This window comes from Colossoma macropomum, unplaced genomic scaffold (assembly GCF_904425465.1).
Source record: "Colossoma macropomum unplaced genomic scaffold, Colossoma_macropomum, whole genome shotgun sequence".
In the NCBI taxonomy this organism is placed as follows: domain Eukaryota; kingdom Metazoa; phylum Chordata; class Actinopteri; order Characiformes; family Serrasalmidae; genus Colossoma; species Colossoma macropomum.
Window position 1 is genome coordinate 193,052 of NW_023495872.1, and position 27,479 is coordinate 220,530.

The 27,479-nt window shown below is 39.4% G+C and overlaps 1 protein-coding gene and 1 long non-coding RNA gene across 3 annotated transcripts in view; one reads left to right on the forward strand and one right to left on the reverse strand.

Moving 5' to 3' along the window:
* The first annotated feature begins 27 nt into the window (after nucleotides 1–27).
* LOC118803211 lies at nucleotides 28–7,980 on the forward strand. Its single transcript, XR_005006836.1, has 3 exons — nucleotides 28–155; nucleotides 3,226–3,285; nucleotides 7,104–7,980. It is a non-coding gene; the product is annotated as an uncharacterized LOC118803211 (long non-coding RNA).
* Nucleotides 7,981–11,052: 3,072 nt separating this feature from the next.
* The window catches only part of si:dkey-76b14.2 (DENN domain-containing protein 1B), a 41,233-nt gene continuing 24,806 nt past the window's right edge, over nucleotides 11,053–27,479 (reverse strand). For both annotated transcript variants that reach the window (XM_036563742.1, XM_036563741.1), the window contains 10 exons: nucleotides 26,216–26,341; nucleotides 24,564–24,665; nucleotides 21,641–21,731; nucleotides 21,488–21,528; nucleotides 18,459–18,515; nucleotides 18,302–18,349; nucleotides 17,543–17,656; nucleotides 15,150–15,235; nucleotides 13,188–13,386; nucleotides 11,053–13,052 (listed from right to left, as the gene is read on the reverse strand). In XM_036563742.1, coding sequence (XP_036419635.1) covers nucleotides 12,057–13,052; nucleotides 13,188–13,386; nucleotides 15,150–15,235; nucleotides 17,543–17,656; nucleotides 18,302–18,349; nucleotides 18,459–18,515; nucleotides 21,488–21,528; nucleotides 21,641–21,731; nucleotides 24,564–24,665; nucleotides 26,216–26,341 — 1,860 coding nt within the window. In that variant the 3' untranslated portion in view covers nucleotides 11,053–12,056. The remainder of the gene's footprint in view (nucleotides 13,053–13,187; nucleotides 13,387–15,149; nucleotides 15,236–17,542; nucleotides 17,657–18,301; nucleotides 18,350–18,458; nucleotides 18,516–21,487; nucleotides 21,529–21,640; nucleotides 21,732–24,563; nucleotides 24,666–26,215; nucleotides 26,342–27,479) is intronic.

The following is a 27,479-nucleotide window of genomic DNA, read 5'->3' on the forward strand; positions in this document are numbered from 1 at the left end:
GGAGTGCGCGCGTGCGCGTGAGTGTGAGTGAAACTCCCCGGAGCGCGCGAGGATGGTGTGTTGAATGGAGAGCTGAGCGGGACACAGAGTGAATGAACAGAAAGAGAGAGAGAGAGACGGCGATAAAGTTCCACTCCACCACAGCGTCTGTTCACGTGAGTACGAGGCGCGTGCGGTTCTCCTTCAGCTTCACCTGAGCGCGAGGCCGGTGTGTTTAACTCACAGGTGAGACTGCTCAGCCCGCAGCTGCGTCCTGCGCCTGTATTCATCTCTCTGTGGGGACCCGGTCCGTCCTGTCTGAGGAATCAGGGTCGGTCAGTGTGATCTGCGCGAGGATACGCGCTTCGTTAGAGCGAGTAAAGGAGTGTAAAGCTGGAGTTTGGGCTGTTTACATAGTTGAGCTCTAAACAGATGATTACTAATGACAGCCTGAACCTGCGGCGAAATCACGTGGGACACTGACGCCAGACACTTCACCAAACAGGACCGTCAACATGATAATCAACATTCCAGCGCGAGACATTCCATCACACCTGTAGACTCACTGTGTGTATCTCTCTCTCTCTCTCTCTCTCTCTCTCTCTCTCTCTCTAAGTGAACACAACTTAGAAAACACACTTATACTTTTACTTACAAAAGTGGGTCATTCTACAGAAACGTCCACTTTGTCTGTCCGTAGGAGTCACTGGTGTTACCGATCCTCATTGGTGTTACACACAAGAAAGGTAACACCAGAGACATTTTTAATGAAAAACGCGTTTTACAAAACGGCTGCTAAGAGCATAATCCATTTGTATTCTATTTTTTTTCACAATTAGCTAAGAATAAAGTCGGTCACACCAGTGACGTCAGCTAAAATCTTCATATGAAATCATGAGCTAAATGAGAAAATCTCTGATAACTGAAAGACACAGTGGACTCGCCATGTGCTTTTCTTCATAGATCCTCAGAAAACAGGTAAAAGGAAGTCAAGTGATGTCATCAGTGTGACTTTTCTTTCAAAATAAGAGGTTTTTTGTTATGCAGTAACACCAGTGACAACTTTCTTTATATATTTTATAATATTTATTTGGCATTTGTTTGCTTTGTCGTTTAATTCATATATTCCACAGTCATGAATAGATTATTGCAGTTAAAATTGCAAAAAAAACATGTTTTTTTGCCTCAAAATATGGCCTCAGCCTTTACACGACTGTGAGGACGAGCTCTTCTGTGGTGCTTGGAATTCTATATAATTGACTAACAAAACAATATTGCAAAATTGATGGTTCTAGAAGGTGTAATTGTTAAAATAATATGTTTTTCAAGTGTAATATATCTGTAAATGCTAGGGACACACAAATGGATGTTTCTGTAGAATGACTCAAGTGCTTTGTTGTCTACTCAGAGAAAGTATTTTTGCTAGTTACACATAGGCTAGAGAGAAAGCTCCTGAGCTGATGTTGAGACCTAGAGAAAAGAAATAGAATTAAACACAGTGCAGTGCAATACATTACAATAGTATATGTGTTAGTGCTCACTTAAGTGCTGTATAAAGAGATGAGTCTTCAGTCTGTGTTTGAAGACAGCGAGAGACTCTGCTGTTTGGACAGCCAGTGGGAGTTTGTTCCACCACCTGGGTGCCAGGACAGAGAAAAGTCTTGATACTTGTCTTCCACACGTCTTGAAGGATGGCGGGTCAAGCTGAGCTGTACTTAAAGCTGAAGGGCTCAAGATACAGTTTGAGTTTTGACCATTGCCATCAGGGGCTGGTCCGTTTTTGGCTTTGTAAGCAAGCATAAGGGTTTTAAATCTGATGGGTGCAGCTACTGGAAGCCAGTGAAGGTAGTGCAGCAGTGGAGTGACGTGACTGAACTTAGGAAGATTGAAGACGAGCCGTGCTGCTGCATTCTGGATGAGTTGCAGAGGCCTGATGGCCGCATAGGAAGACCAGCCAAGAGCGAGTTGCAGTAGTCAAGCCTAGAGATGACAAGAGACTGAACTAGCACCTGGGTGGCCTCTCGAGTGAGAAAGGGTCAGATCCTCTGGATGGTGTACAGGAGAAACCTGCATGACCGAGTCAGGTTCGCGATATGAGCTAAGAATGATAACTGGCCATCTAGAATCACACCAAGACTTCTAGCATCTTCAGACGGAACAATCAGAGAGTTCATGGGGAGTACATGATGAGGACCTGTAGTTGCAGGGATGAATAGCAGCTCAGTCTGGCTAGGATTGAGCTTCAGGTGATGAGTTGCCATCCATGAAGAGATGTTAGTCAGACATGCTGAGATGTGACTGGAAATCTGGGTGTCAGAAGGTGGGAAGGAAAGCATTAGTTGGGTGTCATCAGCATAGCAGTGATAAGAGAAGCCATGATATTATATCACCAAGAGAATGAGTGTAAAGTAAAAAGAGAAGAGGACCCAGCACCGAGCCTTGTGGGACACCAGTGGAGAGCCTGCATGGAGAGGATGTGGACCTGATAAGAGTGACCCTCCAGATAGGACTTGAACCACTTTCACACAGAGCCAGTGATTCCAGTGATGAGGACATCCGGAAGGACTGTATGGTTGACCGTGTCAAAAGCCGCTGAGAGGGCAAGAAGAAGACTGATATATGTAAATGAGCTTGTAAATGACCGTGGTTTGGTGTGAAATGGTTCAGATTTCTTTAGAGTGGTGGTGATAGGAACCAGGGGTCGCCATGACTACAACACAAACAGACATTTTATGTACTATCCAAAACCACCAGTGAACCTGCACGTCTTCTAAACTTTTATATGGAATATTGATGATGGTAAAATAGTGGGACATCTGAAACATGTTTTTCTTGGGGACCATTTGGCCCTATAACACCCTGCATTTATGTCTCCATTTATAGAAAAATATTTTGGGTCGAAACTTTCTCATATAGCAATGTCTCCATCATCAGGCAGTGAATCCATAACCATTTCCTGTAGTAACTCTCTGTGAGGGAGCTTTTAGAGGTGGACTTCTGGTTCCGATCACCACCACTGTGAACAATCCTGACTCGGTAAGTGTCTCTAGAACAGAGCGTTTCACACCAAACCACTCTGAATGACTCTGTTTGAGAGGGGGGGGGCGATGGGTGGGGGGGGTCTCCTAATAACAGTGTGTTTCTTTGTGTCTGTGATTCACTGTTATTCATTCACAGCAATCATTAACTGCATCAAAACTGCCCGAACAGAGGACTCATTTAAGCTTTCTCTCACCTGATCTCTAGGTACAAACACTGGTGGTCCAGATGTGACAGGAATGACTCCATGACGGCAGTGACTTTGCGGTGAGTCTTAATCAGATCATTCAAGACACGCAAACACTTTCACCCTACACACAAACATGCAGTCATCTCTAAGAGCTGGATAGAATTAACTAGAATTGTGCTAACCGAAGGAAATAGAAATATGCACTCACTCCAGTTCTCTCTCTGTAAACAGTGAAGACTTTAGAGGAGGAATTTCTCTGTTTTGTCAATATTTATGCATAATTCAGTGGTTGAGATGTAAACAGAGTCTTTCAGAGTGGCTTGATGTGAAAAAGTTCACTGTAGAGAAACTTACAGACTCAGATTTCCGCACAGTGCTGGTGATCGGAACCAGGGGTCACGATAGTGATACGGGAAGTGCCGAGGGGGCTGCGGCAGCCCCAGATTTTAGGACTGCATCTGCTCAAAACAGTAAAATGACTACAGAGATCTGAGGTTTTTAATAATTTGAGCACAACAAAGACTGACGCATGCTCATTTTGGAATAAATTGGAATAAAGTGCTCATAAATTTACTTTATTTCAATTTTTTTTTAATAAAAGCCACAAACTGTTTAAATCACCTCTGTATTTTCATTAAGCGAGCCGAATAGTTTCCCTTGACAAATACTGGCCGCTTTGGATTGTGTCACCAAAAAAACAAGCAGGTTAAGGTACAGACAGGGAAGTGTAGAGATAGAGTCCAGTTCTGATCTGAGTTTATATACGTAATGTTGATGTTGATGATGATGATAAAATAGGGGTATAATAGTGGAATAGTGAAAGTGTAGGGAGTCCAGTTCAGATGTGCGTCAGCAGTCCAATGAGCCACTTATATGTCTATGTGGGTGTCCCTCACTTCATTATAGTGCAGCGTGACGCATTATGTTAGATGCAAATCAAATGGAACAAAGGCAAATAATTTAGCAAGATGTCACCATTCATTTTACATACATGCTGCTTAATATTTCAGCACCCAGAACTTAAAACACCTTCCTGCATACCTGGTTCATTAGATATAGCCATTTTTATTTACTGTCCAAAACAACCAGTGAGCCTACACGAGTCTTCTGAGTTTATATGGAATGTTGATGATGGTAAAATAGTCATAAATCTGGAAAAAAAAAAGGTTTTCTTGATGATTTTGCCTCACAACAGTCTGCAAATATCTCAAAACCATGAAGATTTAAAAGATATTTCATATCAAAACCTCCTCAGAAATACCATAAAACAGTATCTCTGGCATCAACTGTGTGTTCATGACCACTTCACGGAATAACTTTCTGTGAGGGAGCATTTAGAGGTGGACGTCTGGTTCCTGTCACCACCACTGTGAACAATTCTTTCTCGCACCAAACCACTCTGAATGACTCTGTTTACATCTTAACCATTTAATTATGCAGGAATCTCTCTTGGCAGCTAGCTAGCTACTACGTTTTTAGCAGCCTCTTCCATGGCCACTTGCCCTTACATTTGCAGCTAAGCTATTTTTCTGCCTCTTTGGTGCCAGTTTTTTCCACAACTGTGGTCAGTTGCACCAGCGTAAGTTCAAACGTAGGCTAGTTGTAATGAAAGTGTTTACGAAGTTCAGGTTTATGCATTACTAATAAAAACTAGTTTTAACATGGAGCTCAGTAGTTACTAAATATTTACACCCCCCTCTATGCAGGAGTAAGTTTTGGAGAAACCAACAGAAACCGCATAGAAAGCACCGAAAAGACCAAAACATGAATTCTTCTGTTGTGTTGGTCAGCCAGACACCGTCATTTAAAAAGCTGCGTGTCTGGTTTTCTCAGGGAAGTATTAAAGAGTAATCAGACAGCGGCTGTAGATAATTAGTTTTAACCAGTTTAACTTGTACACATCATTCTCTTCTATGCTGGATATTTTTTTCATTGTAAAAGTCAAGGCTGCTGTCTTGTTTCCATGGCAGCGGGTTTATTGTTTAGTTTTGAACATGTTATTGTCATGTTAAAGCAACGTACACATTAGCTAGTTGTTAATAGTTCAGACACGACTTGCAACTAGTGTAACTAAGGACTCAGTAAAGACTTTACGCTGCGACTCAGTCCTGCTGTTTACTAATAGTAAATAAATACAACAGATTTGCTAGGTTGCTTTCTAAGAGCTAACTGTACAGAATTTATTTGCTAGAATTTTGCGAACTGAAAAATAAAATAAATAGTGTAAAAATGTATTTGATGGCTGGTTTGCTAGCTAGCTGGAAAGGTAAAATACAAAGGGTAGTTTTTGGTTCTCCAAAAAAAAGTTAAAATTATTAAAAAAGTTACAAATGATAGGTTATAGTTAACATTTTGTAGTGTATCCACTGGAACCAGCTGCCAGTTGTTGTAAATGTGACATTTTGACATTTCAAATTATTAAAAGGAGACAGTTCTCACTAATAGAGATGCACAACAACCACAACCACCGCCTGCAGTTTCCAACTAACTCCCTCTCAGCTGGCTTGAAGGTGAGCTGGAGAAGAGCAAACACTAAAAGTAAAGAGTGTTTCGTGAGAGTCGTCTTCTCTTTAAGTAAATATTAGTTGTTGTACGCTTCTCAAAATACACTTTGTCACCAAACACTACATTAAATAAACAAGAAAATGTAAAGGCCCAGTCACACTAGAGCTTCTCAGTGAAATTTCATGAGAGAAATTAGAGCGATGTGAAAATTTAAGGTGGAATGGAAAACTTAAACAAAAAAACTGCCAAATAGAAAGTCAACTTAAATAGAAGTTAAGATGTGGAACAGCATTTAGCACCGTTTTCACTCATTTTAGAAAGAAATGTTTCTATTTTGCATTGTTTTCTAACTGAATACATTTCTCCTCACAAATGATATTATAATCATAAGACTCTGGGAGGATTTGAACATGAATTTCAGAAGAAATTTCTGAATTTCAGTGACAAAAGCCTGAAAGTTCAGATCAAATCCACCTGAAAGTTGACTGAACTTGGCCTTCAGTGGAAGAAATAAGACAAAAAAAAGGCCTTAACACTGTCAATTTAACCAATTTCTTTCGATTAGGATAATCGCCGAGAAACAGTTCCGAACCGTGAATATTCCTTCATTTTAATTGTCATAACTTAGTTTTACAAAAAAAAACAAACTATTGTTTCTTTGCAGGATTTTCAAAGTGGCCCCTGTAACTGAAACCGTTGGTAGCCTTGCTGGTAGCTCTGTTGTTGTAACTATTGGTAACCGTATCTGTTACCATTGGTAACTCCAGCTGTGATCATTGGTAACCGTAATAATATGAATTACAACAGAAAAAGCAAATAATATAAATGTTGTTGTCGCCTTAGCTTTCAGTTTAACGGACCAGTGATACGGTCTGCCCTACATGATGGTCAGTTTCTGGTTGCTCTACAAATACAGTTACTTCAGAATGCATTTTAGCACACACCATTTCTTTCAATTATGATAATGGCTGAGAATCAGTTCAGAATCGTAAAGATTCCTTCATTTTGTCTTAAATTCGTTTTTTTAAAACTGTATTGTTTCTTTGCAGGAATCCATGAAAAAAAATAGATTTTCAAAGTGGCCTCAGACTTTTGGACCCCACTGTGGGTTTTTCTTTATATTGTTCAGTTTTTGTACTATTTTGCTCAATAAAAATATAAAAATTTACCTTGCTTATTAAAAAAGTGAGGTGTGTGTGTGTGTGTGTGTGTGTATATATCATGTTCAAACGTTCAAATCCTCATATTGTGTGTGTGTGTATATATATGTATGTATATATATATATATATATATATATATATATATATATACACACAGCTCCAATGTCACTCATACTCTCTGGTGACCTCATGCTTGTATATATAACCTGTATATATGTGTTTGTGTTAGGGGACATGGCTGTACTCAGGCTGCAGGAGGTGAATGTTTCGGGCCTGCTCGTGTCAGTGTTGTGGCTGCTGACTCTGGTCATGTTGCTGATGTCCTGTATTCTCCACAAGAGACGGCGGACCGAAGGGACGTACCAGCCCAGCGCTGAGGAGCGCAAACAGGCCGAGAGCGGAGAGCCCGAGAGACCGTCGCTCACCCTGCCTCTGCCTAAAGAGGAGAGACTCATCTGACTCGTTTTCCCTCTTTATACTAAATGTGGTCAACAGGTTTACACTTTGATACGTTCTTTATTTTTGAGCTGGGGCTACGAGACTAATGAAGGTAACAGGTACTGGACATTAGCATCAGGTTAGCATTGCATAAATCATCTCACACTTGCCTCAACTGTGTGAAGCTGTTGAGTAATTTCTAATAGACTTGCTTAAGTGGTTTCTGTCTCACTCTCTACTACACTGTTAACAGATAAATTCATTAGCATAGCTAAAAACAGTAGCAGTAGCCATGAAGCCGGAATTTTGTCTGCATTGAATCGATCTTTTTACATAACAGTGTGTCATACAGGATCAAAAACCACATAATCAAGTCTATTTTGACAATACGTGCAGTTTGCATGTCACTAGGCTAATTGGTGACAGATAGGCTTCCATTTACTTGTTAGCTACATTAGCCTCCAAGCTCCTGTCCAAAACTGAGAAAAAAAACACTTCAGCTACGGTAAGGGGAAAGTTGTGCAAGTTAGATGTTTTTCCAGACTGCTGCTTTAAATGGATCTGGCTTCACCCTACCTTTGCCAGAGAAGAGACTGATCTGAGATTTGCTCTGGAACCCTTGTAGGACTCTGGATCTGCTGGTGTGCCTAAATAGTCCCCCCCCCACACCTAACAGTGCAATAGTGGCATCAAGTGCATTTAAACAATAGTGGTCTACCACTTTCTAGAAACAGTACCCACACTCCAGGAAAAAAGAAAATCCTCACTCCCTAATTGAACATGCACTGATACCAGTCACTTGGATCTGAAGGTACCAAACTGAAGTAGAATCAGGTCCACTGATAACTGTAACCATTACCATTGGTAACCCTGTACCTGTAACCATTAGTAGCTGTGTAACTGTAACTGTGGCCATTGGTGAACCTGTAACTGTAATCATTGGTAACTCTACCGTTGTTACCACTGGAACCCTGTAACTGTTACTGTTGGTAACCTTGTGACTGTTACAGTTGGTAACCTTGTAACTGTTACTATTGGTAACCCTGTAACTGTTACTGTTGGTAACCTTGTAACTGTTACTATCAGTAACCTTGTAACTGTTACTATTGGTAACCCTGTAACTGTTACTATTGGTAACCCTGTAACTATTACTTTTGGTAACCCTGTAACTGTAACCATTGGCAGCTCTACAGTTGTTACCATTGGTAACCCTGTAACTGAAACCGTTGGTAGCCTTGTTGGTAGCTCTGTTGTTGTAACTATTGGTAACCGTATCTGTTACCATTGGTAACTCCAGCTGTGATCACTGGTAACCTTAATAATATGAATTACAACAGAAAAAGCAAATAATATAAATGTTGTCGTCGCCAGTGATACGGTCTGCCCTACACGATGGTCAGTTTCTGGTTGCTCTACAAATACAGTTACTTCAGAATGCATTTTAACACACACACTTCAAAGCACTGCTCTGGTCACGAAGCTGAAGTGTGTGATTTGTCCATCTGTGTTTGGAAAGGCTTAACTGTGGAACAGCAATTCTCTCTCAATGCTGATCTCAGAGCAGCTCCTTTTGATATTTTTTGGACACTTTTTAAGGTATACATTATGAAACTCCTGTGGTGTGTTCAGTATTTCATGTACAATGAAGAAGTTGAAAATTAGTCTCAATGGTTTTGCTGTGGTCTTTGAAGAAAATTTTATTTATTGACAATATAATTGAACATATGATTAATTGTAATTTGTGATGAACAGCTAATTAAACTATTCTGTGTATGACTTCTTTGCATTTGTGGTTCTTTCAGAGGTTTCATAAATGATGATGTAGTAGATGTACTCGAAGATCTGCGAGATGCTCCATATAGCAGAATCACCCAATAAAGCTGAATAACGTTCAGCCTAACATGAGAACTGTCCAGCTATTCTTTACCTCTACTCTGCCCTTATTCTAGATTTTATTTTTAAGTGTTTTGGTTTCGTGGCCTAAAAAGAGTCATTATTCATTTTAACATGTTCATTTTCCAAACTCTCTTTATCCTCCAAAATTAAACAGGCTGTTTTTTGTTTCTGTGCCTTTAAAAGTGATATATTGTCACTGTCAGAACAAAACTTTGCACCTTCAAAATGGAACTTTTACAGAAGGAACAAACATTCATAACTTTAAATGAAAGTTAAAGTGACACATGATTTCGAACCCATTTCTGTAGTTCCATTCATTAAAATACTTATATGGAAAGACTAACTGGTGTGCCCAAGCCAAACCAAAACAACAAAAATGGAGATGCAAGGGTTCGTCCCAACAGCTACAGTATGTACGACTAGCTGCCCTGTGTAGCGGCTCATTTAAAAAGCAGTCTGAACTGAAACACTCCTTATAACTTCAGCGTGAATGGGTGGAGCTAACCTGCTGTAGGCTGAATAGGTGAATATGCAAATAGGCTGGTTTTGTGACATCACAAATACAATGAACTCAGAACAGGGAGTTTTTGCAGCTTAGTATCCATATATGGACTGTAGAGCTTGACATATATATTTGGGCCTGACCACTCACATCAAGTTTGGATGTCATTCGATAGCATTGCTTGATGAATACATTTTTAAAGCAGAATGTAAACTTCATTTTTAACCCAATAACTATTGGTAACCCTGTAACTGTAACCATTGGCACCTGTGTTTTTAACTATTGATAACTGTAGCTGTGACCATTGGTGACCCTATAGCTTTAACCATTGATAACTGTAGCTGTGACCATTGGTGAACCTGTAACTGTAACCACTGGTAACTCTACAGTTGTGACCATTGGTAATCCTGTAACTGTTACTGCTGGTAACCTTGTAGCTATTACTATTGGTAACCCTGTAACATTTGGTAGCCTTGTTGGTAGCTCTGTTGTTGTAGCTATTGGTGACCATAACTGTTACCATTGGTAACTCCAGCTGTGACCATTGGTCACTGTAGTAGCATGAATTACAAAAGAAAAAGCAAATAATATAAATGTTGTTGCTGCCTTAGCTTTCAGTTTAACGGACCGGTAATCCAAGATGCTGCCCTCCATGGTGGTCAGTTTCTGGTTGCTCTACAAATACAATGACTTCAGAGTACACTTTAACACACACACTTCAAAGCACTGCTCTGGTCATCTTGCATTGCTTGATGATCACATTTTTTAAAGCAGAATTTAAACTTTATTTTTGTATGGATGATTATTTAACAGCATCATTTTTTTTATTATTTTTTTACATTTTATTTTCCATGATCTCCTCAGAGAATTATTGCGACACAATATATAGAGATAATATGTAGATAATCATAGAGAAATTATCGCTACGCAATAATTTAACTGGCACTGTTTTGAACCAAAACTTTCAGGCCTGAAGAAAGCTCTCCTGGAGGAAAATCTGATTTTCCATATTATGGAATACCTGGCCAATCCTGCGGTGAACCAGGATTGGGAAACAAATTAAGTAAAGCAGATTGATTTGTGTTTTGGCTCAGAGTTGAGTCAATGTTTACTGTCCTACTTTCTCCGTCCAGTCTGTCTCAGAGGCCAAAGCCCTCTGCTATAGTTACTACTTTAAAGGGCCTGTTCAGATATCTGGTGCCAAAGACTACCATACCAACGTCATGTATTGGAACCAGACTATTTCTTAATGTACTATCATTCAACTGTGTCAGGAACTGTTTAGGTTTTCAGCCTTGCCTCTTTGTCACTGAGCCTAGATAAATCAAATTATTACCAAATATTGGAAGAATTGACAAAAAACTTTAATGTATTACAAATATGTTGTTTTGAAAACGAACAAAAAATATAAATTCCTTTACACTGTGAATGTCCAGTAAGTCCAGTTTCAGTGAGTTTGAGGCCCAGATTTGCAAACTGCACATAAACAGAGGGAGCATTGTGAGTATCAAGGGAGTATCACATTCAATCTGCACTAATAAGTAACATATTAACAGTGTGATGCTTTCAGGAAATGTTTTGGTCACATATACACTTACTGGCCACTTTATCAGAAACCCTTTTTTTGTAGGTCCACCTTGTTGGTGGACAGTTTCTTTCTTGCTTTTCATCAATGGTCAGTTTCTGACCACATAGCCACTCCTGGCTGGATATTTTTGGCTGGTGGTCCACTCTCAACCTAGCAATGACACCAACTCAGCAAAACAGTGTCCGTGGCACTGCTACACTGAAAATGGTTCACCACCCAAATGATATCTGGCCAGTGGGGACCCTGTGGTGGTTTGTTTTCATTGATGGACAGTAAATTGTGCAACACAATAGATTGTGTGCTGTGCAAAAGTCAGAGTGCACCCTTCATCGATTTGTTTTCCAGTCAAAACAGCCATGAATCACAAATGTGTGATTTTCAGGGGATATTAGATAAGTGGGTTAAAAAAAAATGATTTGAATGAAAGCTGCAGAGAAAATGTGACTCCTAAAAACCACCTGGAAGACCTAAAACTGTCCCAACTTAATGGCTGTTTTGACTGGAAATCAATCAAACAAATCAATGAGTCTTTGACTTTTGCACAGTTCTGTATATGGTAGATGTTTCTGATAAAATGGCCAATTACTTTATTAACAAAATAGTTGGACCTGGCAACTCAGTGTAAATCTTTTAAATTATGTAAAAACTGTATAAAAGCGTTTTGAGTCTGTCTTTGTGGTCACTACATGCTTCAAAAACTGATGTGAGATAAGAGTGTCCAGAATTTGGATTGCCCTCATCCATTTCCCTCCTACCAGTCATTGTTCAAACCTCTTTTTCAGTTCAGACACTTTAATGGGGGGCACGTCTTGGTCTTCAGTTGGTGAATCGACGGGCGATTTTACGATTTGGTCCTCGCCTTTCGGGCTCAAGATCAGCCGGTTGGAAGAAGACTGGATTTTCCGAGGTCCTCTAGGGGAAGTCTTCAGAGATGTATCAGGACCTTTTGGGCTGTATCCAGGTCTGGTGGCCTCAGCAGAAACCCTGGACGGTGAGGCTTTGGATTGGAACAGAGCCACAGTTGAAAGCACATTAGGATTGGAATCCTTTTTTTCCTGCTTCTGATCTTCTTCACTTCTCTTATCTGGCTTACAGATAAGGATGTTTGGTCCAGGTTGGGATTCTACTGAAGGCTTAGTTGCTTCATGTTCCTGCTGAGGTTCTAAAGACGCCTCGGTTACTTCATGTTCCTGTTGGGGTTCTAAGGAGGCCTCAGTTACTTCATGTTCCTGTTGGGGTTCTAAGGAGGCCTCAGTTACTTCATGTTCCTCTTGGGGTTCTACAGAGGCCTCAATTGCTTCATGTTCCTGTTGAGGTTCTAAAGAGGCCTCGGTTACTTCCTTTGGAGAGTCACTGACTGGAGCGTCCAGGTCGTTCTCCTCGGGTTGTTGATTACTGTTTTCTTTTTGGTCATCGTTGCTTCCCTTTGTTCTTTCCTTTTCCCTTGTATCACCACCCTGCCCAGAGTGCTCTGCCCATTTTCCATCTTGAGCTGGCTGAAGATCGCCTAGTTCCTCTTTAAGCTCCTCCCCAAGACCATTGAGATCATCCACCAACCTTCCGAGATCCACACACAACTCCTCCCCTGATGGCCTCGCTCCAAACTCATTCCTCCCTGATTGGTCGGTAGCTGCCTCAGACCCCTCCCCCTCCATGTCAGGTCCCTCCTCAAGCCCCTCCTCCCAGCTCCTCAGACTGCCACTGTTACCGATGGAAAGGTTCAAGCTCTCCTGACTGGGCGTGGTCAAGCTTCTCTGGAAAACAATAGCAGGACGTTATAGATGATAAGCATCATAGATAAGCAAAGGTTACGTGGGCGATTGCATGTGATTATATGCAAAGTAACAGGCAACGAGGGAGAGAGAAGTGTAGTAAGAGCCTGAACTCACTCTGGTGATGAAGTCAGTGCAATCAGAGTTGAAGAGGTCCAGGCTACGTGTGCTGTACAGCAGCCCAGGCTCTCTGGAACTCTGGGCGCTCAGTGTGTCGAAAATTTCCCCCAGAAGGTCCATCTCCTCTGGGTCAGGCAGCACAGACAGGTCGGGGTCATCTTGGAGGTCACCAGCGCTGGAGCCCGACTCTATTTGACTGCACACAAACATTTAAAGGATCCGCTTTAAAGTCCACTTGTACAGTTTGGTGAGTTTATAACAAAAGCAGTCATAGTTCAGTTTTGCATAACCATTTGTTTATCCTTTAATCAAACGTTTTACCTCAAGAGGGTTCCTTTCCAGTTTTTTGAGAACTTGACCCTCACCCCTTAACAAACCAAACTTTTAAATTAAGAGACCCTTATTAGTCCCACAATGGGGAAATTTCACCTCTGCATTTTAACCCTTCCATGCAGTGATACACTAGTGAACAAACACACTAGGGGGCAGTGGACAGCCCTATCCACAGGACCCAGGGAGCAGTTGGGGGTTGGGTGCTTTGCTCAAGGGCACCTCAGTCTTGTACTGTCGGCTCAGGGGATTGAACCTGCAACCTTCAGGTCACAAGGCTGGTTCCCTAACCTCCAGTCCATGACTGCCTACAGCCCTTTACACACAACAAACTACTGCACATTTAAATGCACAATTACTGTTTATTTGCTGAATTTAACATATTGTTAACAAAGAAAACATAAAATGTACCCATGCAAAAGTTACGGCACATTTTAGATTTGACATTTAATTTTTCCAATATGTCAAACACAAGGCCCGCGGGCCAGATCAGGCCCACGACGCAAACCTATCCAGCCCACAAAATATTTGAATTTTCTTTTAATATTAGCTCATTTCAAAATGCACTTCACTACAGTCTCCAGCATGCACTGCAACGTAAAGTGTGCTCTGACTCCCCTACCCCAACAGCAATGTATGGGACGGCGGTTACACCTCAGTTCTACACAATTCTACACCGTTCCACACCAGTCATATCTTCAAACACACTAACTGCATTTCAGCTGCAGTTCAATCACCATAAACACTTAACATTACTCAGCAGCTCAGAAACTGAGCCCAGGTATTAATAAACTTGCAGAAAAGAAAAGATGGCAGGTGTCTAGTTCAGGCAAATAGGCAGGTTTAAAAGACCGAGCTCCTGGAGACATTTAACCTCTGAATATCCATGTAATATTTCGAGGTCTACTACAAGTGCCTGTATTTTACTGCTGAAGTTTTTGCATATTTTGAATAAACAACGGCCAGTTCGGGTACAACTTTAGCACAACGTTACTTAAAAATGAAATAAAAACATTTTTTCTCTGGCCCACAGATTTGCTGATATCTTTTAATATGGCCCCTTTAGTGGTTGAGTTTGACATCCCTGTGTTAAACTCAGCAATTAAATACAAATTGTGCACTAAAACTCTCAGAAAAATGTCATATATAAGGTTGTTCTATATAGAGGATGTGTTAACATTTTCCCTTTTAATTTGACCAGGTGTGCTCAGACTATTGCATACCACTGCATGCAAAGTACAACAGCATATAAACAACCAGTCCAAGTCATCCAATTTGTCTGGGGCTTTTATTGCGCGTGGTTGTCCAATTCAGAAGAGTAGTTAAGTCTTCTGTTGGTGTAGTGTAGTGGGTAACACCTCTGCCTTTTACACTGTAGACTGGAGTTCAATCCCCGCCTGGATAAGCACCCTACACTATACCAATAAGAGTCCTTGGGCAAGACCCCTAACACTAAATTCGCCTACCTGTGTAAAATGGTAAGTCACCCTGGATAAGAGTGTCTGCCAAAATGCCATATATGAACTGACTTGTTGCCGCGTGAGAAACAAATAATAGCAATACAAAAACAAGCTTATGATGAACGTGTAAACTGCACTGTGATTACTATGTGAGCTGTCCATCTCTCACCTCTCCTCTCCATAACTGCTGTTGTCTTGTGGCGGCTCCTCCATCTGCGGGCTGGCGTTCTTGCGTGTAGGCCTCCGCGGCCGGGACTGGAAACACCATAAACGAGGTGTAAATCACAGTCACATAAGTCCATAACATCACCCCTGCTCAGTTGATCATTGATTGTTCATTTTATCAGCTCCACTTACTATATAGGTGCACTTACAGACTGTTCCATCTGTTTCTCTGCATACTTTGTTAGCCCCCTTTTACCCTGTTCTTCAGTGGTCAGGACCCCCATGGACCCTCACAGAGCAGGTACTATTTGGGAGGTGGATCATTCTCAGCACTGCTGTAACACTGACGTGGTGGTGGTGTGTTAGTGTGTGTTGCGCTGGTCTGAGTGGATCAGACACAGCAGTGCTGCTGGAGTTTTAAACACCTCAGTGTCACTGCTGGACTGAAAATAGTCCACCGACCATAAATATCCAGCCAACAGCGTCCTGTGACCACTGATGAAGGACAAGAGGATGACTAACACAAACTGTGCAGCAGCAGATGAGCTATCGTCTCTGATTTTACATCTACAAGGTGGACCAACAATGTAGGAGTGTCTAATAGAGTGGACAGTGAGTGGACACAGCTACACCTGTCTTATTAATATTTTTGGGGCTTTAAGTTAAAAAATATCATATTTCATCTGTACATGGCCAACCTCTCTTTACTGTGCCTTTAAGACTGATGTATCTAAATAAGCTCTGTTCTGATTGGCTCTCCTGCATTGTGCCTCATTCAAAAAAGTAGTCTGAGCTGTAACTTCAGTGTGAGTGGGTGGAGCTAAACTGCTGTAGACTGAATAGGATGTGTGTAAATGTGTTGTTTTATGACATCACAAAAACACCAGTATCCATATATGGATGTTACCAGTATCAATATATGGACTGTATAGACTGAATGATCATAATTAATGTTATTGATTATGTTATTATTTATAGTAATACCAGATGTTATTATTACTAATATTATGATAGCAAAAACACATTATTATTATTATTATTATTATTATTATTATCAGAGCATGGCCTATATACATTTAGAACTGCTGATTTCAGACTGTGTTTAATCTGCATTCCTGTGGACATTTAACTGAATCACATGCTGTGTTGAAGACAGTGACCCCTACTGGCCAGTCCTCCTTTCCTGCAGTCAGTAACAGTCTGTACTCCTGGCTGAGTGGCCCAGTGTTTACTTTACAGATATACTGGACACAAATTTATTTATACATGCTATTTGTCAGACCACATGTGTGAATTATGATCAATTATAAATTTCAGAATCCAATAAAAAGCACTGTTAATATTTCCCAAAGCATTTAAAGGAGTGGTTCAGCAAACAATACATTTCCACAGTTTGGATGCACAGCAAAAATGATACCTATTCAAGATGAAAACATGCCTATATATCCAATATTTCTCATTATGAGATGGTTTTAAAGTATTACAAGATTATTCATCCTATTTCTACACATTTTTACTTACGTTATGTTTTGTTTATGTAAGAAAATGATAAAATATAATACAAAATGATCTGCCAATGGAAGATGAGCCATGTCTCAAAGCTAAGGATGCAGATGAAGGAGGCTGTGTTTCTTGGCGGTCATGCTTTGTAGGAGCCGATAAGTTCACCTTTTATTTCTGAGAAACTGAAGGACTCAAATGGTATCCAGGATTAGATTTGGGGGTGGGAAGGGTTTTGGGGTGGGAGGGGATTGGGGGTAGGGGTGCAAAGGGATGCTACCCTCACAGAAAAAAAACACCTGCTCTACTCTTTCTAGCCTAGTGGTAGAAGAGGTGAGCCATCAACTGTAAGGTTGTGGGTTCAAATCCCATTTCTGATTAGGTATATCTGACTGTGTTCTGGGCAACCTGCCACTCCCCCAGGTGGTACTCCCAGATCGGCAAAATGACAAATTTCCCTCGTACCAATCATGTTCCTGGACAAATAAAGTATATAACCTTACTACTATCTTCTTCCAATCCATATGTGAGATCATCGCTCTGGAAGGTTTCATTCACAATCTCAATCTCAATCTCAAACGTGAAACATGGTGAGATGCTGCGGCTCCAGACTTTGTGCTGAAATGTACGTTTTGATTGAGCGTTTTCAAACGTAAGATCTAAACGCTTACATCAGGCAGCGGTGATGTGTTGGTGGTCTGCTCAGGTGGTCTTGAATGTGTGTGAGTGAACACTGAAGAGGAGCCTTCACGGTCCAGTGCTAAGAAGGCCTCCACTACTTCAGCTGCAGCCTTCACTTTGAGACATGCCTACTTTTGCACCAATATGATTATGCTATAATTTATAATAATAAATGTGCATAGAAACAAAAGATTTGAGCTGTGTGGGAGGAGTCACCTTCCCGAAGTGCTGTGTGATTGGTATTCGGTTCTGAAGGCAATCTGATTGGATGAGGCGATATGTATGTGTGCCACATACGGATCCGCCCCTCTGGAGAGAGTCCTTCTGCTCCTGCAAGAATGGATATGTATTAATAATATGCTCCATATATATATATATATATATATATATGTCCTGTTTTACACTCTTAAACAAGATAGTTCTTCAAGGGTTCTTAGCAAAGAAAATAGTTCTATATAGAACCATGAACACTTAAAGAACCCTTTGCATTCTATAATTTAAAGAGCTAAAAGGTTCTTTTGCATTGTGAAAGTGTTCTTGAGATTGATGGAGTGTGTAGATGGTTCTAGCAATAGAAGAACCCTTTTTGGTGCCATATAGAACTATTTACAGCACATTCTCCATCAATCTAAAGAACCCACTCACAATGCAAAGAACCTTTTAATTCTTTAAATTAAAGAATGCAAAAGGTTCTTTCAGTGTTGTTCATGGTTCTATATAGAACTATTTTCTTTGCAAGGAACGCTTTCATGATTGAAAGGGTTCTTTGAGTGCTCATGTTTGTATATAGAACCATTTTCTTTATTAACAACCCTTTGATGATGGAAAGGGTTCTTTGAGTGTTCATGGTTCTACACAGAACCATTTTCCTTCCTCAAGAATCTTTGAAGAACCATCTTTTTTAGATTGTGAAGACTAGACCTGATATTTAAGACATTTTCACCAAAAAAAAACAAAAAAAACATGAACGTTCACCTTTGATGAAATAAGGTTCTTCAGTCCAAGCTTGCTCTGATGTGTGACCTGAAACACAGCAGAACCTTAGACATCTAATCAAAAAGAGTCTCATGAAAAGAGTTTTAACACTATTTGATGGATTTGTTTGTCGTGTGTGCATTAAAACACCACCCACAGTTTTGCACATTTGAGCCTTGGACTTCATGGTCAGGAGCAGAGCACCTCCTCCTTTCTGTAAAACATTGAAAACATCATCATAACATCATCATAACATACATTTAGGACCTAACTTGATATATCCATGCTCTGCCCACAAACGTGTCTCATTCATAGCTAATGTGAGGTTGTAGAAGCTTTGCAGAGCACTGGTAAACAGTCCTATTCAACCTAATGAGAAACTATAGAACAGACTCGGTTTATATCACAATACCTACATTTAGAGTCGGTTATTCATTCAACCTAATGAGAAACTGTAGAACAGACTCAGTTTATATCACAATACCTACATTTAGAGTCGGTTATTCACTCAACCTAATGAGAAACTGTAGAACAGACTCAGTTTATATCACAATACCTACATTTAGAGTCGGTTATTCATTCAGCCTAATGAGAAACTGTAGAACAGACTCGGTTTATATCACAATACCTACATTTAGAGTCGGTTATTCATTCAGCCTAATGAGAAACTGTAGAACAGACTCGGTTTATATCACAATACCTCCATTTAGAGTCGGTTATTCATTCAGCCTAATGAGAAACTGTAGAACCGACTCAGTTTATATCACAATACCTACATTTAGAGTCAGTTATTCATTCAGCCTAATGAGAAACTGTAGAACAGACTCAGTTTATATCACAATACCTACATTTAGAGTCAGTTATTCATTCAGCCTAATGAGAAACTGTAGAACAGACTCAGTTTATATCACAATACCTACATTTAGAGTCAGTTATTCATTCAACCTAATGAGAAACTGTAGAACAGACACAGTTTATATCACAATACCTACATTTAGAGTCAGTTATTCATTCAACCTAATGAGAAACTGTAGAACAGACTCAGTTTATATCACAATACCTACATTTAGAGTCGGTTATTCATTCAGCCTAATGAGAAACTGTAGAACAGACTCAGTTTATATCACAATACCTACATTTATAATCCGTGATTCATTTCAAATGACATTAATTTTGCATTTTTGTGAAAAGTCACACTGTTAGGATAAATCAGATGTAGTTTTTGCTGTTAAAATAAGGTTAAACATCTGACTCATGGTCTATGAACAAAAACAACTGACTGATGGTCTACACAGGAAGTTCACTGGCTTTTGATGCTTTAGCATTGCTAGCTAGCTAAGTAAACAGTCTACACCAGTATTTCTCAACCCTCATCCTGGAGCCCCACTGCCCTTCACTTTTTAGTGTTTTCTCTGCTCCCAAAACACTTGATCCAGCTAATCAGCTCATTACCAGTCCATTACTGAGATAAAGTGGCTGTGTTAAAGCAGGAAAAGCACTAACATGCTGAGCAGCACCAGATCTGAAAAAAAAAAACACTGCTCTACAACCTCTGGCTACTGTAGTATGGCTGAAGTTACTCTAAAAGATTATCCAGCTATGCTGTGCCAAGTATACCAATATTACAACAAGAAATGGACATCAGAAAAGTGTAACATCAGTAAAGTCCAGCTACTCGTTCACAGAATCAGAGAGAGATAAATACAGTCGGAAATCTTTAGATCCCAACAAAAAACTGATAAGCCATACAAAGCTTTAAAGTTAAGAGATGATTCAGTCACGGATGTTTGCTATACCTGTAATGCAGAGTGAGATAGAACAAAAACCACACCTGACCTTTCCTAACAGTGAGACTTTTCAAACACATACAAACAAATATTATCTGAAAAGAATAACTGACTCTAAATGGAGGTATTGTGATATAAACTGAGTCTGTTCTACAGTTTCTCATTAGGTTGAATGAATAACCGACTCTAAATGGAGGTATTGTGATATAAACTGAGTCTGTTCTACAGTTTCTCATTAGGCTGAATGAATAACCGACTCTAAATGTAGGTATTGTGATATAAACCGAGTCTGTTCTACAGTTTCTCATTAGGCTGAATGAATAACCGACTCTAAATGTAGGTATTGTGATATAAACCGAGTCTGTTCTACAGTTTCTCATTAGGTTGAATGAATAACCGACTCTAAATGTAGGTATTGTGATATAAACTGAGTCTGTTCTACAGTTTCTCATTAGGCTGAATGAATAACCGACTCTAAATGTAGGTATTGTGATATAAACTGAGTCTGTTCTACAGTTTCTCATTAGGTTGAAAGGATTTTGTAACAGCATTCTGTAATGTGCAAAAGAAGGTGGAGCAAATACAGGTCAACTGAAAATCAGAAAAAAATATTAAAAATGTTTTTTTTGTTGTTTTTTTTTAATAACAGTCAGTTATGATCACATGATCCCATTAGTTGACAGCAACAATTGTTTACTCTAAGCTGCTGCTTACTTCAACCATACTTTAATGAATCCAAAAACAGATAAATGGATAAATACATTATTACTTTGTTGCATATCAACACACCACCTGTGCTGGAACTACTTGTTGGTGGAGGAAGAAATGGCCAATATGAATCCATAAGAAATCAGTTTTTGGCTTCTTTGCTTCACTTTTTTGACTAGTTTGTGAAATTGTTGTGTAAAAGTAATAGAGCATTTGAGATGGTTTGTTACTGTGAATAGCATTGTGACTGTGATGATGTACAGCAACCAAATCACAGGCATGATTTCACCATAACAAACAATAACGAGTGTCCTATAGCTTAAATCACTTTAACACCTGCTGGTTGCAGTTACAGTAAAAAGCTATTTTAGTTTTTTTTAATGTATAACGGTTTATTGATATCAGATATTCAATTTTAGCAAGTAAAATGATGTTAATACTAGTAGAAACTTGAATTTTACATTTACACATTTTTTGTTTTCCATGTTAAAAATACTTAACATAATTTACATTTACCATGTAAGATCTCAGTTCTCTGTAGTCAGAGCTCATGGCTTTTCCCAGTTCGTTTTAATGTGAGGAAAATCTTTACTACTATTAAATTTTAACATGTGGTAACAAGTATTAAATGTTAACATGAAGAAATTCTTCTTTCCACATGTTACTGTGTAACATAAAACATAAAACTGACCTTAAGGTTGCCCACCAACTGCTGGTACGATTTGGAGCCGCCTATTACAGGAACAAATAACAAAAAACTAAATATTTAAAATTGAATCAGTGAATTATGTACAAATGTATACATTTACATTTACATTTAACACATTCAATCACACACACACACCTGATGATGCTCCACACTGCAGTATTTCTTCCTCAAACAGATCGTCTGGTTCTTTGCCCTGGTTCAGCATCTCCAGACGCCCATCAATAAACTGGAAACATTCAGACACACATACAATATTATGGTGGTAATTACGTATAGCCTAATGAACCTCAATATTGTTATTGTAAAAATAATATAATACACACACACACACACACACACACACACATACACAATTATCTAAGCCGCTTATCCTTCTGGGATGCGGAGGGGTGTGCTGGAGCCTATCCCAGCAGTCATTGGGCAGAAAAACGAAATACCCTGGACAGGTCGCCAGTCCATCACAGGGCTAATATAATATAATATAATATAATATAATATAATATAACAATATGCTATATTTAATATTTTTAACATTTAAAAAGGTGTCATTTTGTATTGTCAATTTAGCTGTTATGTTATGTTATCTACTTTTATTTATAGGAATTCATTGTTTTCATTATTTTAATATTAATTATCCAATGGTAATATTTAAAAAAAACTACCTCCATAGTATTATTATTATTATTATTATTATTATTATTATTACAACAACAACAACAACATACTACAATACTACATATAATATAATAATAATAATAATAATAAACTAATATATCATTATCATGGCTATAAAACCAGGTAGAGAATTATTATATTATATTATATTATATTATATTATATTATATTATATTATATTGTGTAATACATTGTAACATGTAATCTTTTTAATATGTAATCTACAATATTATACATTACCCATTAAACACTAATATTTTGATATTTTTCATATTCACATAGATATAGAGATATGAGAGAGACATTTGAGCACATTCAAAATAAAACAGTTGAACACTGGGTGGCAGTGTGGAGGCATTACATTCCCATCCAGCCAGAGAACCCAGTGCTCACCTGTTATGGACTATAACTGTCCTGGTCAGAGCTAAATGACCTCAAAATGACAGGAGAACCCTTAAAGGGCCCACATTACGGAAAAGCATTTCATTATAAATAATTAAGTTTGATGTAGAATGTAAACATTGCTACAGATTCAAAAAGTTCCATTTACTCTACAGTCAATTAAGGAAAACTAAGCAAAAAAACAGCCTGTTTTGAAAGCATTGTTTTTGTGATGTCACAGAAAACGAGGTGTGTATATATATTGACCTATAGTGATTTAGCTGCACCCGTTCACAGTGTGGAGTGTATTAGGGCTGGGCTCCTTTTTGAGTGAGGCATAATACAGAACAGAGCTCATTTACATTTATCAGCCCTAAAGTTTAGTGGAGGTTTCCACAACTTTCAGAACTTTTGCAAGCCTATTATAGTATAAAATCCAGATCTATCACTCACTTAACCCTTGATAAAATGTGCTATCTAACCTGTTATGTTGCAAAAATAAAGATGCTGAACATCTACATGTATAGCAATAGGCATAATAATAGTAAACCTCACTTAATCTCAACTTCTTTATGATTAATTGGTTTAATTACGAGTCAATGTGGACAGTCATAACAAGAACGGCAAGTGGAGTGTTCACACCTGTCAAAACAACCAATCTAAAGAAAACATTCTATTGGTCCACACCAAACAAGGCCCCTTTGAGAGATCAAAAAATGGTCTTATAAAAATTAATTATGGTACATAAAACCACACAAACATCATAAACGTACGACGCCCTGCTGGTGACATTCTATATAAATAAAACTAACTTGGCCACGACTTAGTAAGGTGTGGGAATGAGATAATTGAGTCATGGCCACGACTTAGTAAGACGTGGGAAGGAGATCATGCCTTACTAAGCTGTGGTCAAGACTTAATTATCTCAACTTAATTATCTAAGTTGTGGCCACACATTACGATCTCATTCCCATGCCTTACTAAGTCGTGGCCATGCATTAGGATCTCATTCCCACATCTTACTAAGTTGTGACCACACATTAGAATCTCATTCCCATGCCTTACTAAGTCGTGGCCACATATTAGGCTCTCGTTCGCACACCTTACTAAGTCATGGCTACACGTTATTTTTATTTATACGGGATGTCACCAGCAGGGCTGTGTGTACGAGTCGAGTCAAGTCAAGTCAAGAGGCTTTTAGTGTCATTCTATCTATGTACAAGTACACAGTGGAGCGAAATTACGTTCCTCCAGGAACAACAAGGTGCAACAAGGAACAAAAGTACAAAGTGCGAACGTGCAAACAAAAAATAAGCCAGAAAACAATACAATAAATACGATAAATTAAACAGACATTAGACACAGTAAACAGACCGGACGCAGCACAGATTTCTGGACATGAGGTAGTGGAATAAGGTGCAGACATATGTAACTTTCTGTGATCTGTAAGTTACGTCAGATAACATACATAACATACATAAACACAGCAGTTAATGGACCTTAGTGGGGGAAAAAAATAAATATAAATGTGGCCCTTTTTGGTTCTAACAAGGTGGGGACATTTTATTGGTCCCTGTATGGACACTGGAGGTCATGCTGTCAGTAGCAATACCAACTTTGGACACCAGAGGTCTTTCCTTGAATTCTAGGCTGTCATTCCCCTTTCACTGATTACCTCTCCTACAAATACCCCCTCCAAACCTCTCTCCTTTGTGAAGCATTGCCAGTTGTTTTCTCCTATCAGTCCTTAGCCTTCTACTTTTTGTCTTATACGTTTGTGATGGCTTTTTGCCCTATTGCTTGTTTGCCTGGGTTTTTGTCTCTTTGGACAATGTTTTTTGGACTCTTTTGATTGCAATGTTTTGGATTATCTGGTGTCTGACCCCTGCATGTTTTTGGATCATTGAACTTTGTATTAAACCTGTAAATGGATCCGTCCAACTAATCTACACCTCCTACATCACACATGCTCATGTCTAAGTTCAGAAACAGCTGCACCTACCTGCTTGAAAAACTGCAGGTGAACGGCACTCTCGAGGAACTGCTTCATGCTTTGAGACTTGTGGGTGAGGAACAGGTCTTCACTGAATGCCACGGGTCCTCCCTACAGAGAGAGGCAGATTTGCATTGACGAAAATGGGATACTGTTGTTTGTCATGGGTCATAAAACCACTTAACGTCACTAATTTAAGGTGGGTCCTCATATTTGAAAAGGTCTGATCAGGCTCTTCAACCGGAATGCAAACATTACTGTTGTTGATGTTATGATGCCTCCTGCAGGGTGGGAATATTAATACGGGGCTAAAAAAGGTCAAATAATATGAATAAGGATAAAATAAGCATGCTGTGTTCTCTGTTTAAGTCTTTTGTGCTGGACACATAATCCTGGACAGAACACTTATTTGCTCCACAATGTGTATAAGAGAAAGCAAAAACAGCTCTGGGCTCAACACTAAGAACCTTGGAGAACCTAAGACACAAAGACTTGTCCAAACAGTCAAGCAAAGCTCTTTTATCAGAGTATCATTGAGGCATATTGGGACATGCTACAGTTAGCCATACTACAAGCCTAGGACTAGTTTGACAACACTGACACAGAAATTGAACAAGTCATTGCCAAAAAAGGTCTATGCTTGGCAAAGTGACATTGATTGATGGGCAAAAATAGATGCATATTCCAGAGCCAAGAGCCAAGGCAGATGCAACATCATGCTGACTCAGAGGTTTCTTAAACACCATAAAGGTACTACCACAGATCAAACTTTCTTTGGTCTCCTGATGGAAAAGTCTCCTGAAGACTGATGATGGGATTATCGTATAGCATCAAAAAGGAGACAAGGCTGACTCTGGGAACTATAGAGTTGTATCCCCCTTGTCCATCAACGGTAAGGAAATTCCATACATTTCCCAGAATAGTTACAACCTCCAAACAGATGTTATCTTCACTCCAAATCAGTTGCAGGACAAACGCAAGGAGCAGAGATAATCACTATACAGCGTGGACATTCTCCTTCAGGATTTTCTGATAGAGAGCAGAATTCATGGTTCCATCAATTACAACAAGTTGTCCAGGTCCTGCAGAAGCAAAGCAGCCGCAGACCACACTACCACCACCATGTTTCACTGTTGGTGTGGTGTTCTAATGGTGGAATGCGGTGTTAGCTTTATGCCAGATGTAACGGCACCCATGTCTACCAAAAAGGTCCACCGTTGACTCATCAGTTCACAGAATATTATCTCAAAAGTCTTGGGGGTAATCTAGATGTTTTTTGGCAAATTTAGACTGACCACATAGAGCAAAGTCTGCCTTTGGGAATGTGTCCCTCAAAGCAGATATTGGAAACTATGTGCCAGCAGACACCTGGAGGTCAAAAGAATCATGCAAGGATACCTAGACGGAGGACCGTGCAAGGGGAATAGGGGAAGTGTCTGAAGGAGCCACACTCCTTGAAGATTTTGGAGAGGTTCCGTATGTCAAACAAAAAAACAGAAAGGAAAATGTACCATCATGAAAGCCATGGTGCGGCCAGTGCCACCCCAGACCCCCCAGACACACCACTACAAGAAGGTCTCTAAATGCATAGCCACAGAAAGGAACCCTCACTGTAGTTGCTGTTTATGATGATATTAGAGGGACAGTGTGCAATAACTCACAGTAGAGTACACTAAGGCGTCTCTATAGCCTCCGAACAGCAGAGCCTGAGCTCTGAGAAACGCTCGAGCCACACCAGCACCTGGAGACGCCGCCTGACGCTTCAGACGCACTTTCAGAGCTGTGACCTGCAAACAGACACACAAACACGCAACCACAAAGACGCACACACACCCAAAACAACACACAAACACCACGCACACACCCACAGAAACGTCTTTAGCATAAAGATGTTCAAACCACAGAGTCAACCACATTCGTATATACATGAGAAGAAGTTCTAGTGACCTGAAGCACTCGTCTCCAAACGCTGGTGTTTCATATTATTAATAGAGTTGACTGGTGGAGAATTAACGAAAGGAATTAATGGATCATTAATAGAAGTTGTTGGTGGTGAATTATTGGCAGAGAATGGTGGATAATTAGCAGAAGTGACTGATGGGCTATAAATTGGATTATAAATTCAACTGGATAATTATTGTGAGTAATTGTTTGATGATTAATAAATGAGATTGGTGGATGATTAATAGATGTGACTGACAGATAATTAACAGGAGAGTTTGACGGATTATTAATGGGACTGATTGGTGGATAATTATTAGGGGTGATTGGTGGATGATTAACAGGAGGGATTGATAGATAATAAACAGGAGTGAGTGATTGATAGATAATTAACAGGGGTGATTTATGAATAATTATTTAGAGATATTGGTAGATAATTAACAGGAGTGATTGATGGATAATGCATCGGAGGAACTGGGGGATTATTAACAGAACTGATTGATGGACAATTAATCAGAGGGATTGATGGATAATTAACAAAACTGATTGATAATTAATGAGAGGGATGGAATGGATAATTAATTGGATAGATTGATGGATTATTAACAGGACTGACTGATGGATAATTAATTGGGGGATCGATTGATTATTAACAGAACTGACTGATGGATAATTAATCAAAGGGATTGATGGATAATTAATTGGAGGAATTGATGGATTAATAAAAGAAGTGACTGATGTATAAATAATATACTTGATTGATGGATTATTAATGGGACTGATTGGTGGATGATTAACAGGAGTGTTGATGGATAATTCATCGGAGGGATTGGTGGATTATTAACAGAACTGATTGATGGACAATTAATCAGAGGGATTGATGGATAATTAATTGGAGGGACTGATGGATTCATAAAAGAAGTGACTGATGTATAAATAATATACTTGATTGATGGATTATTAATTGGTGTGGTTAATAGAAGT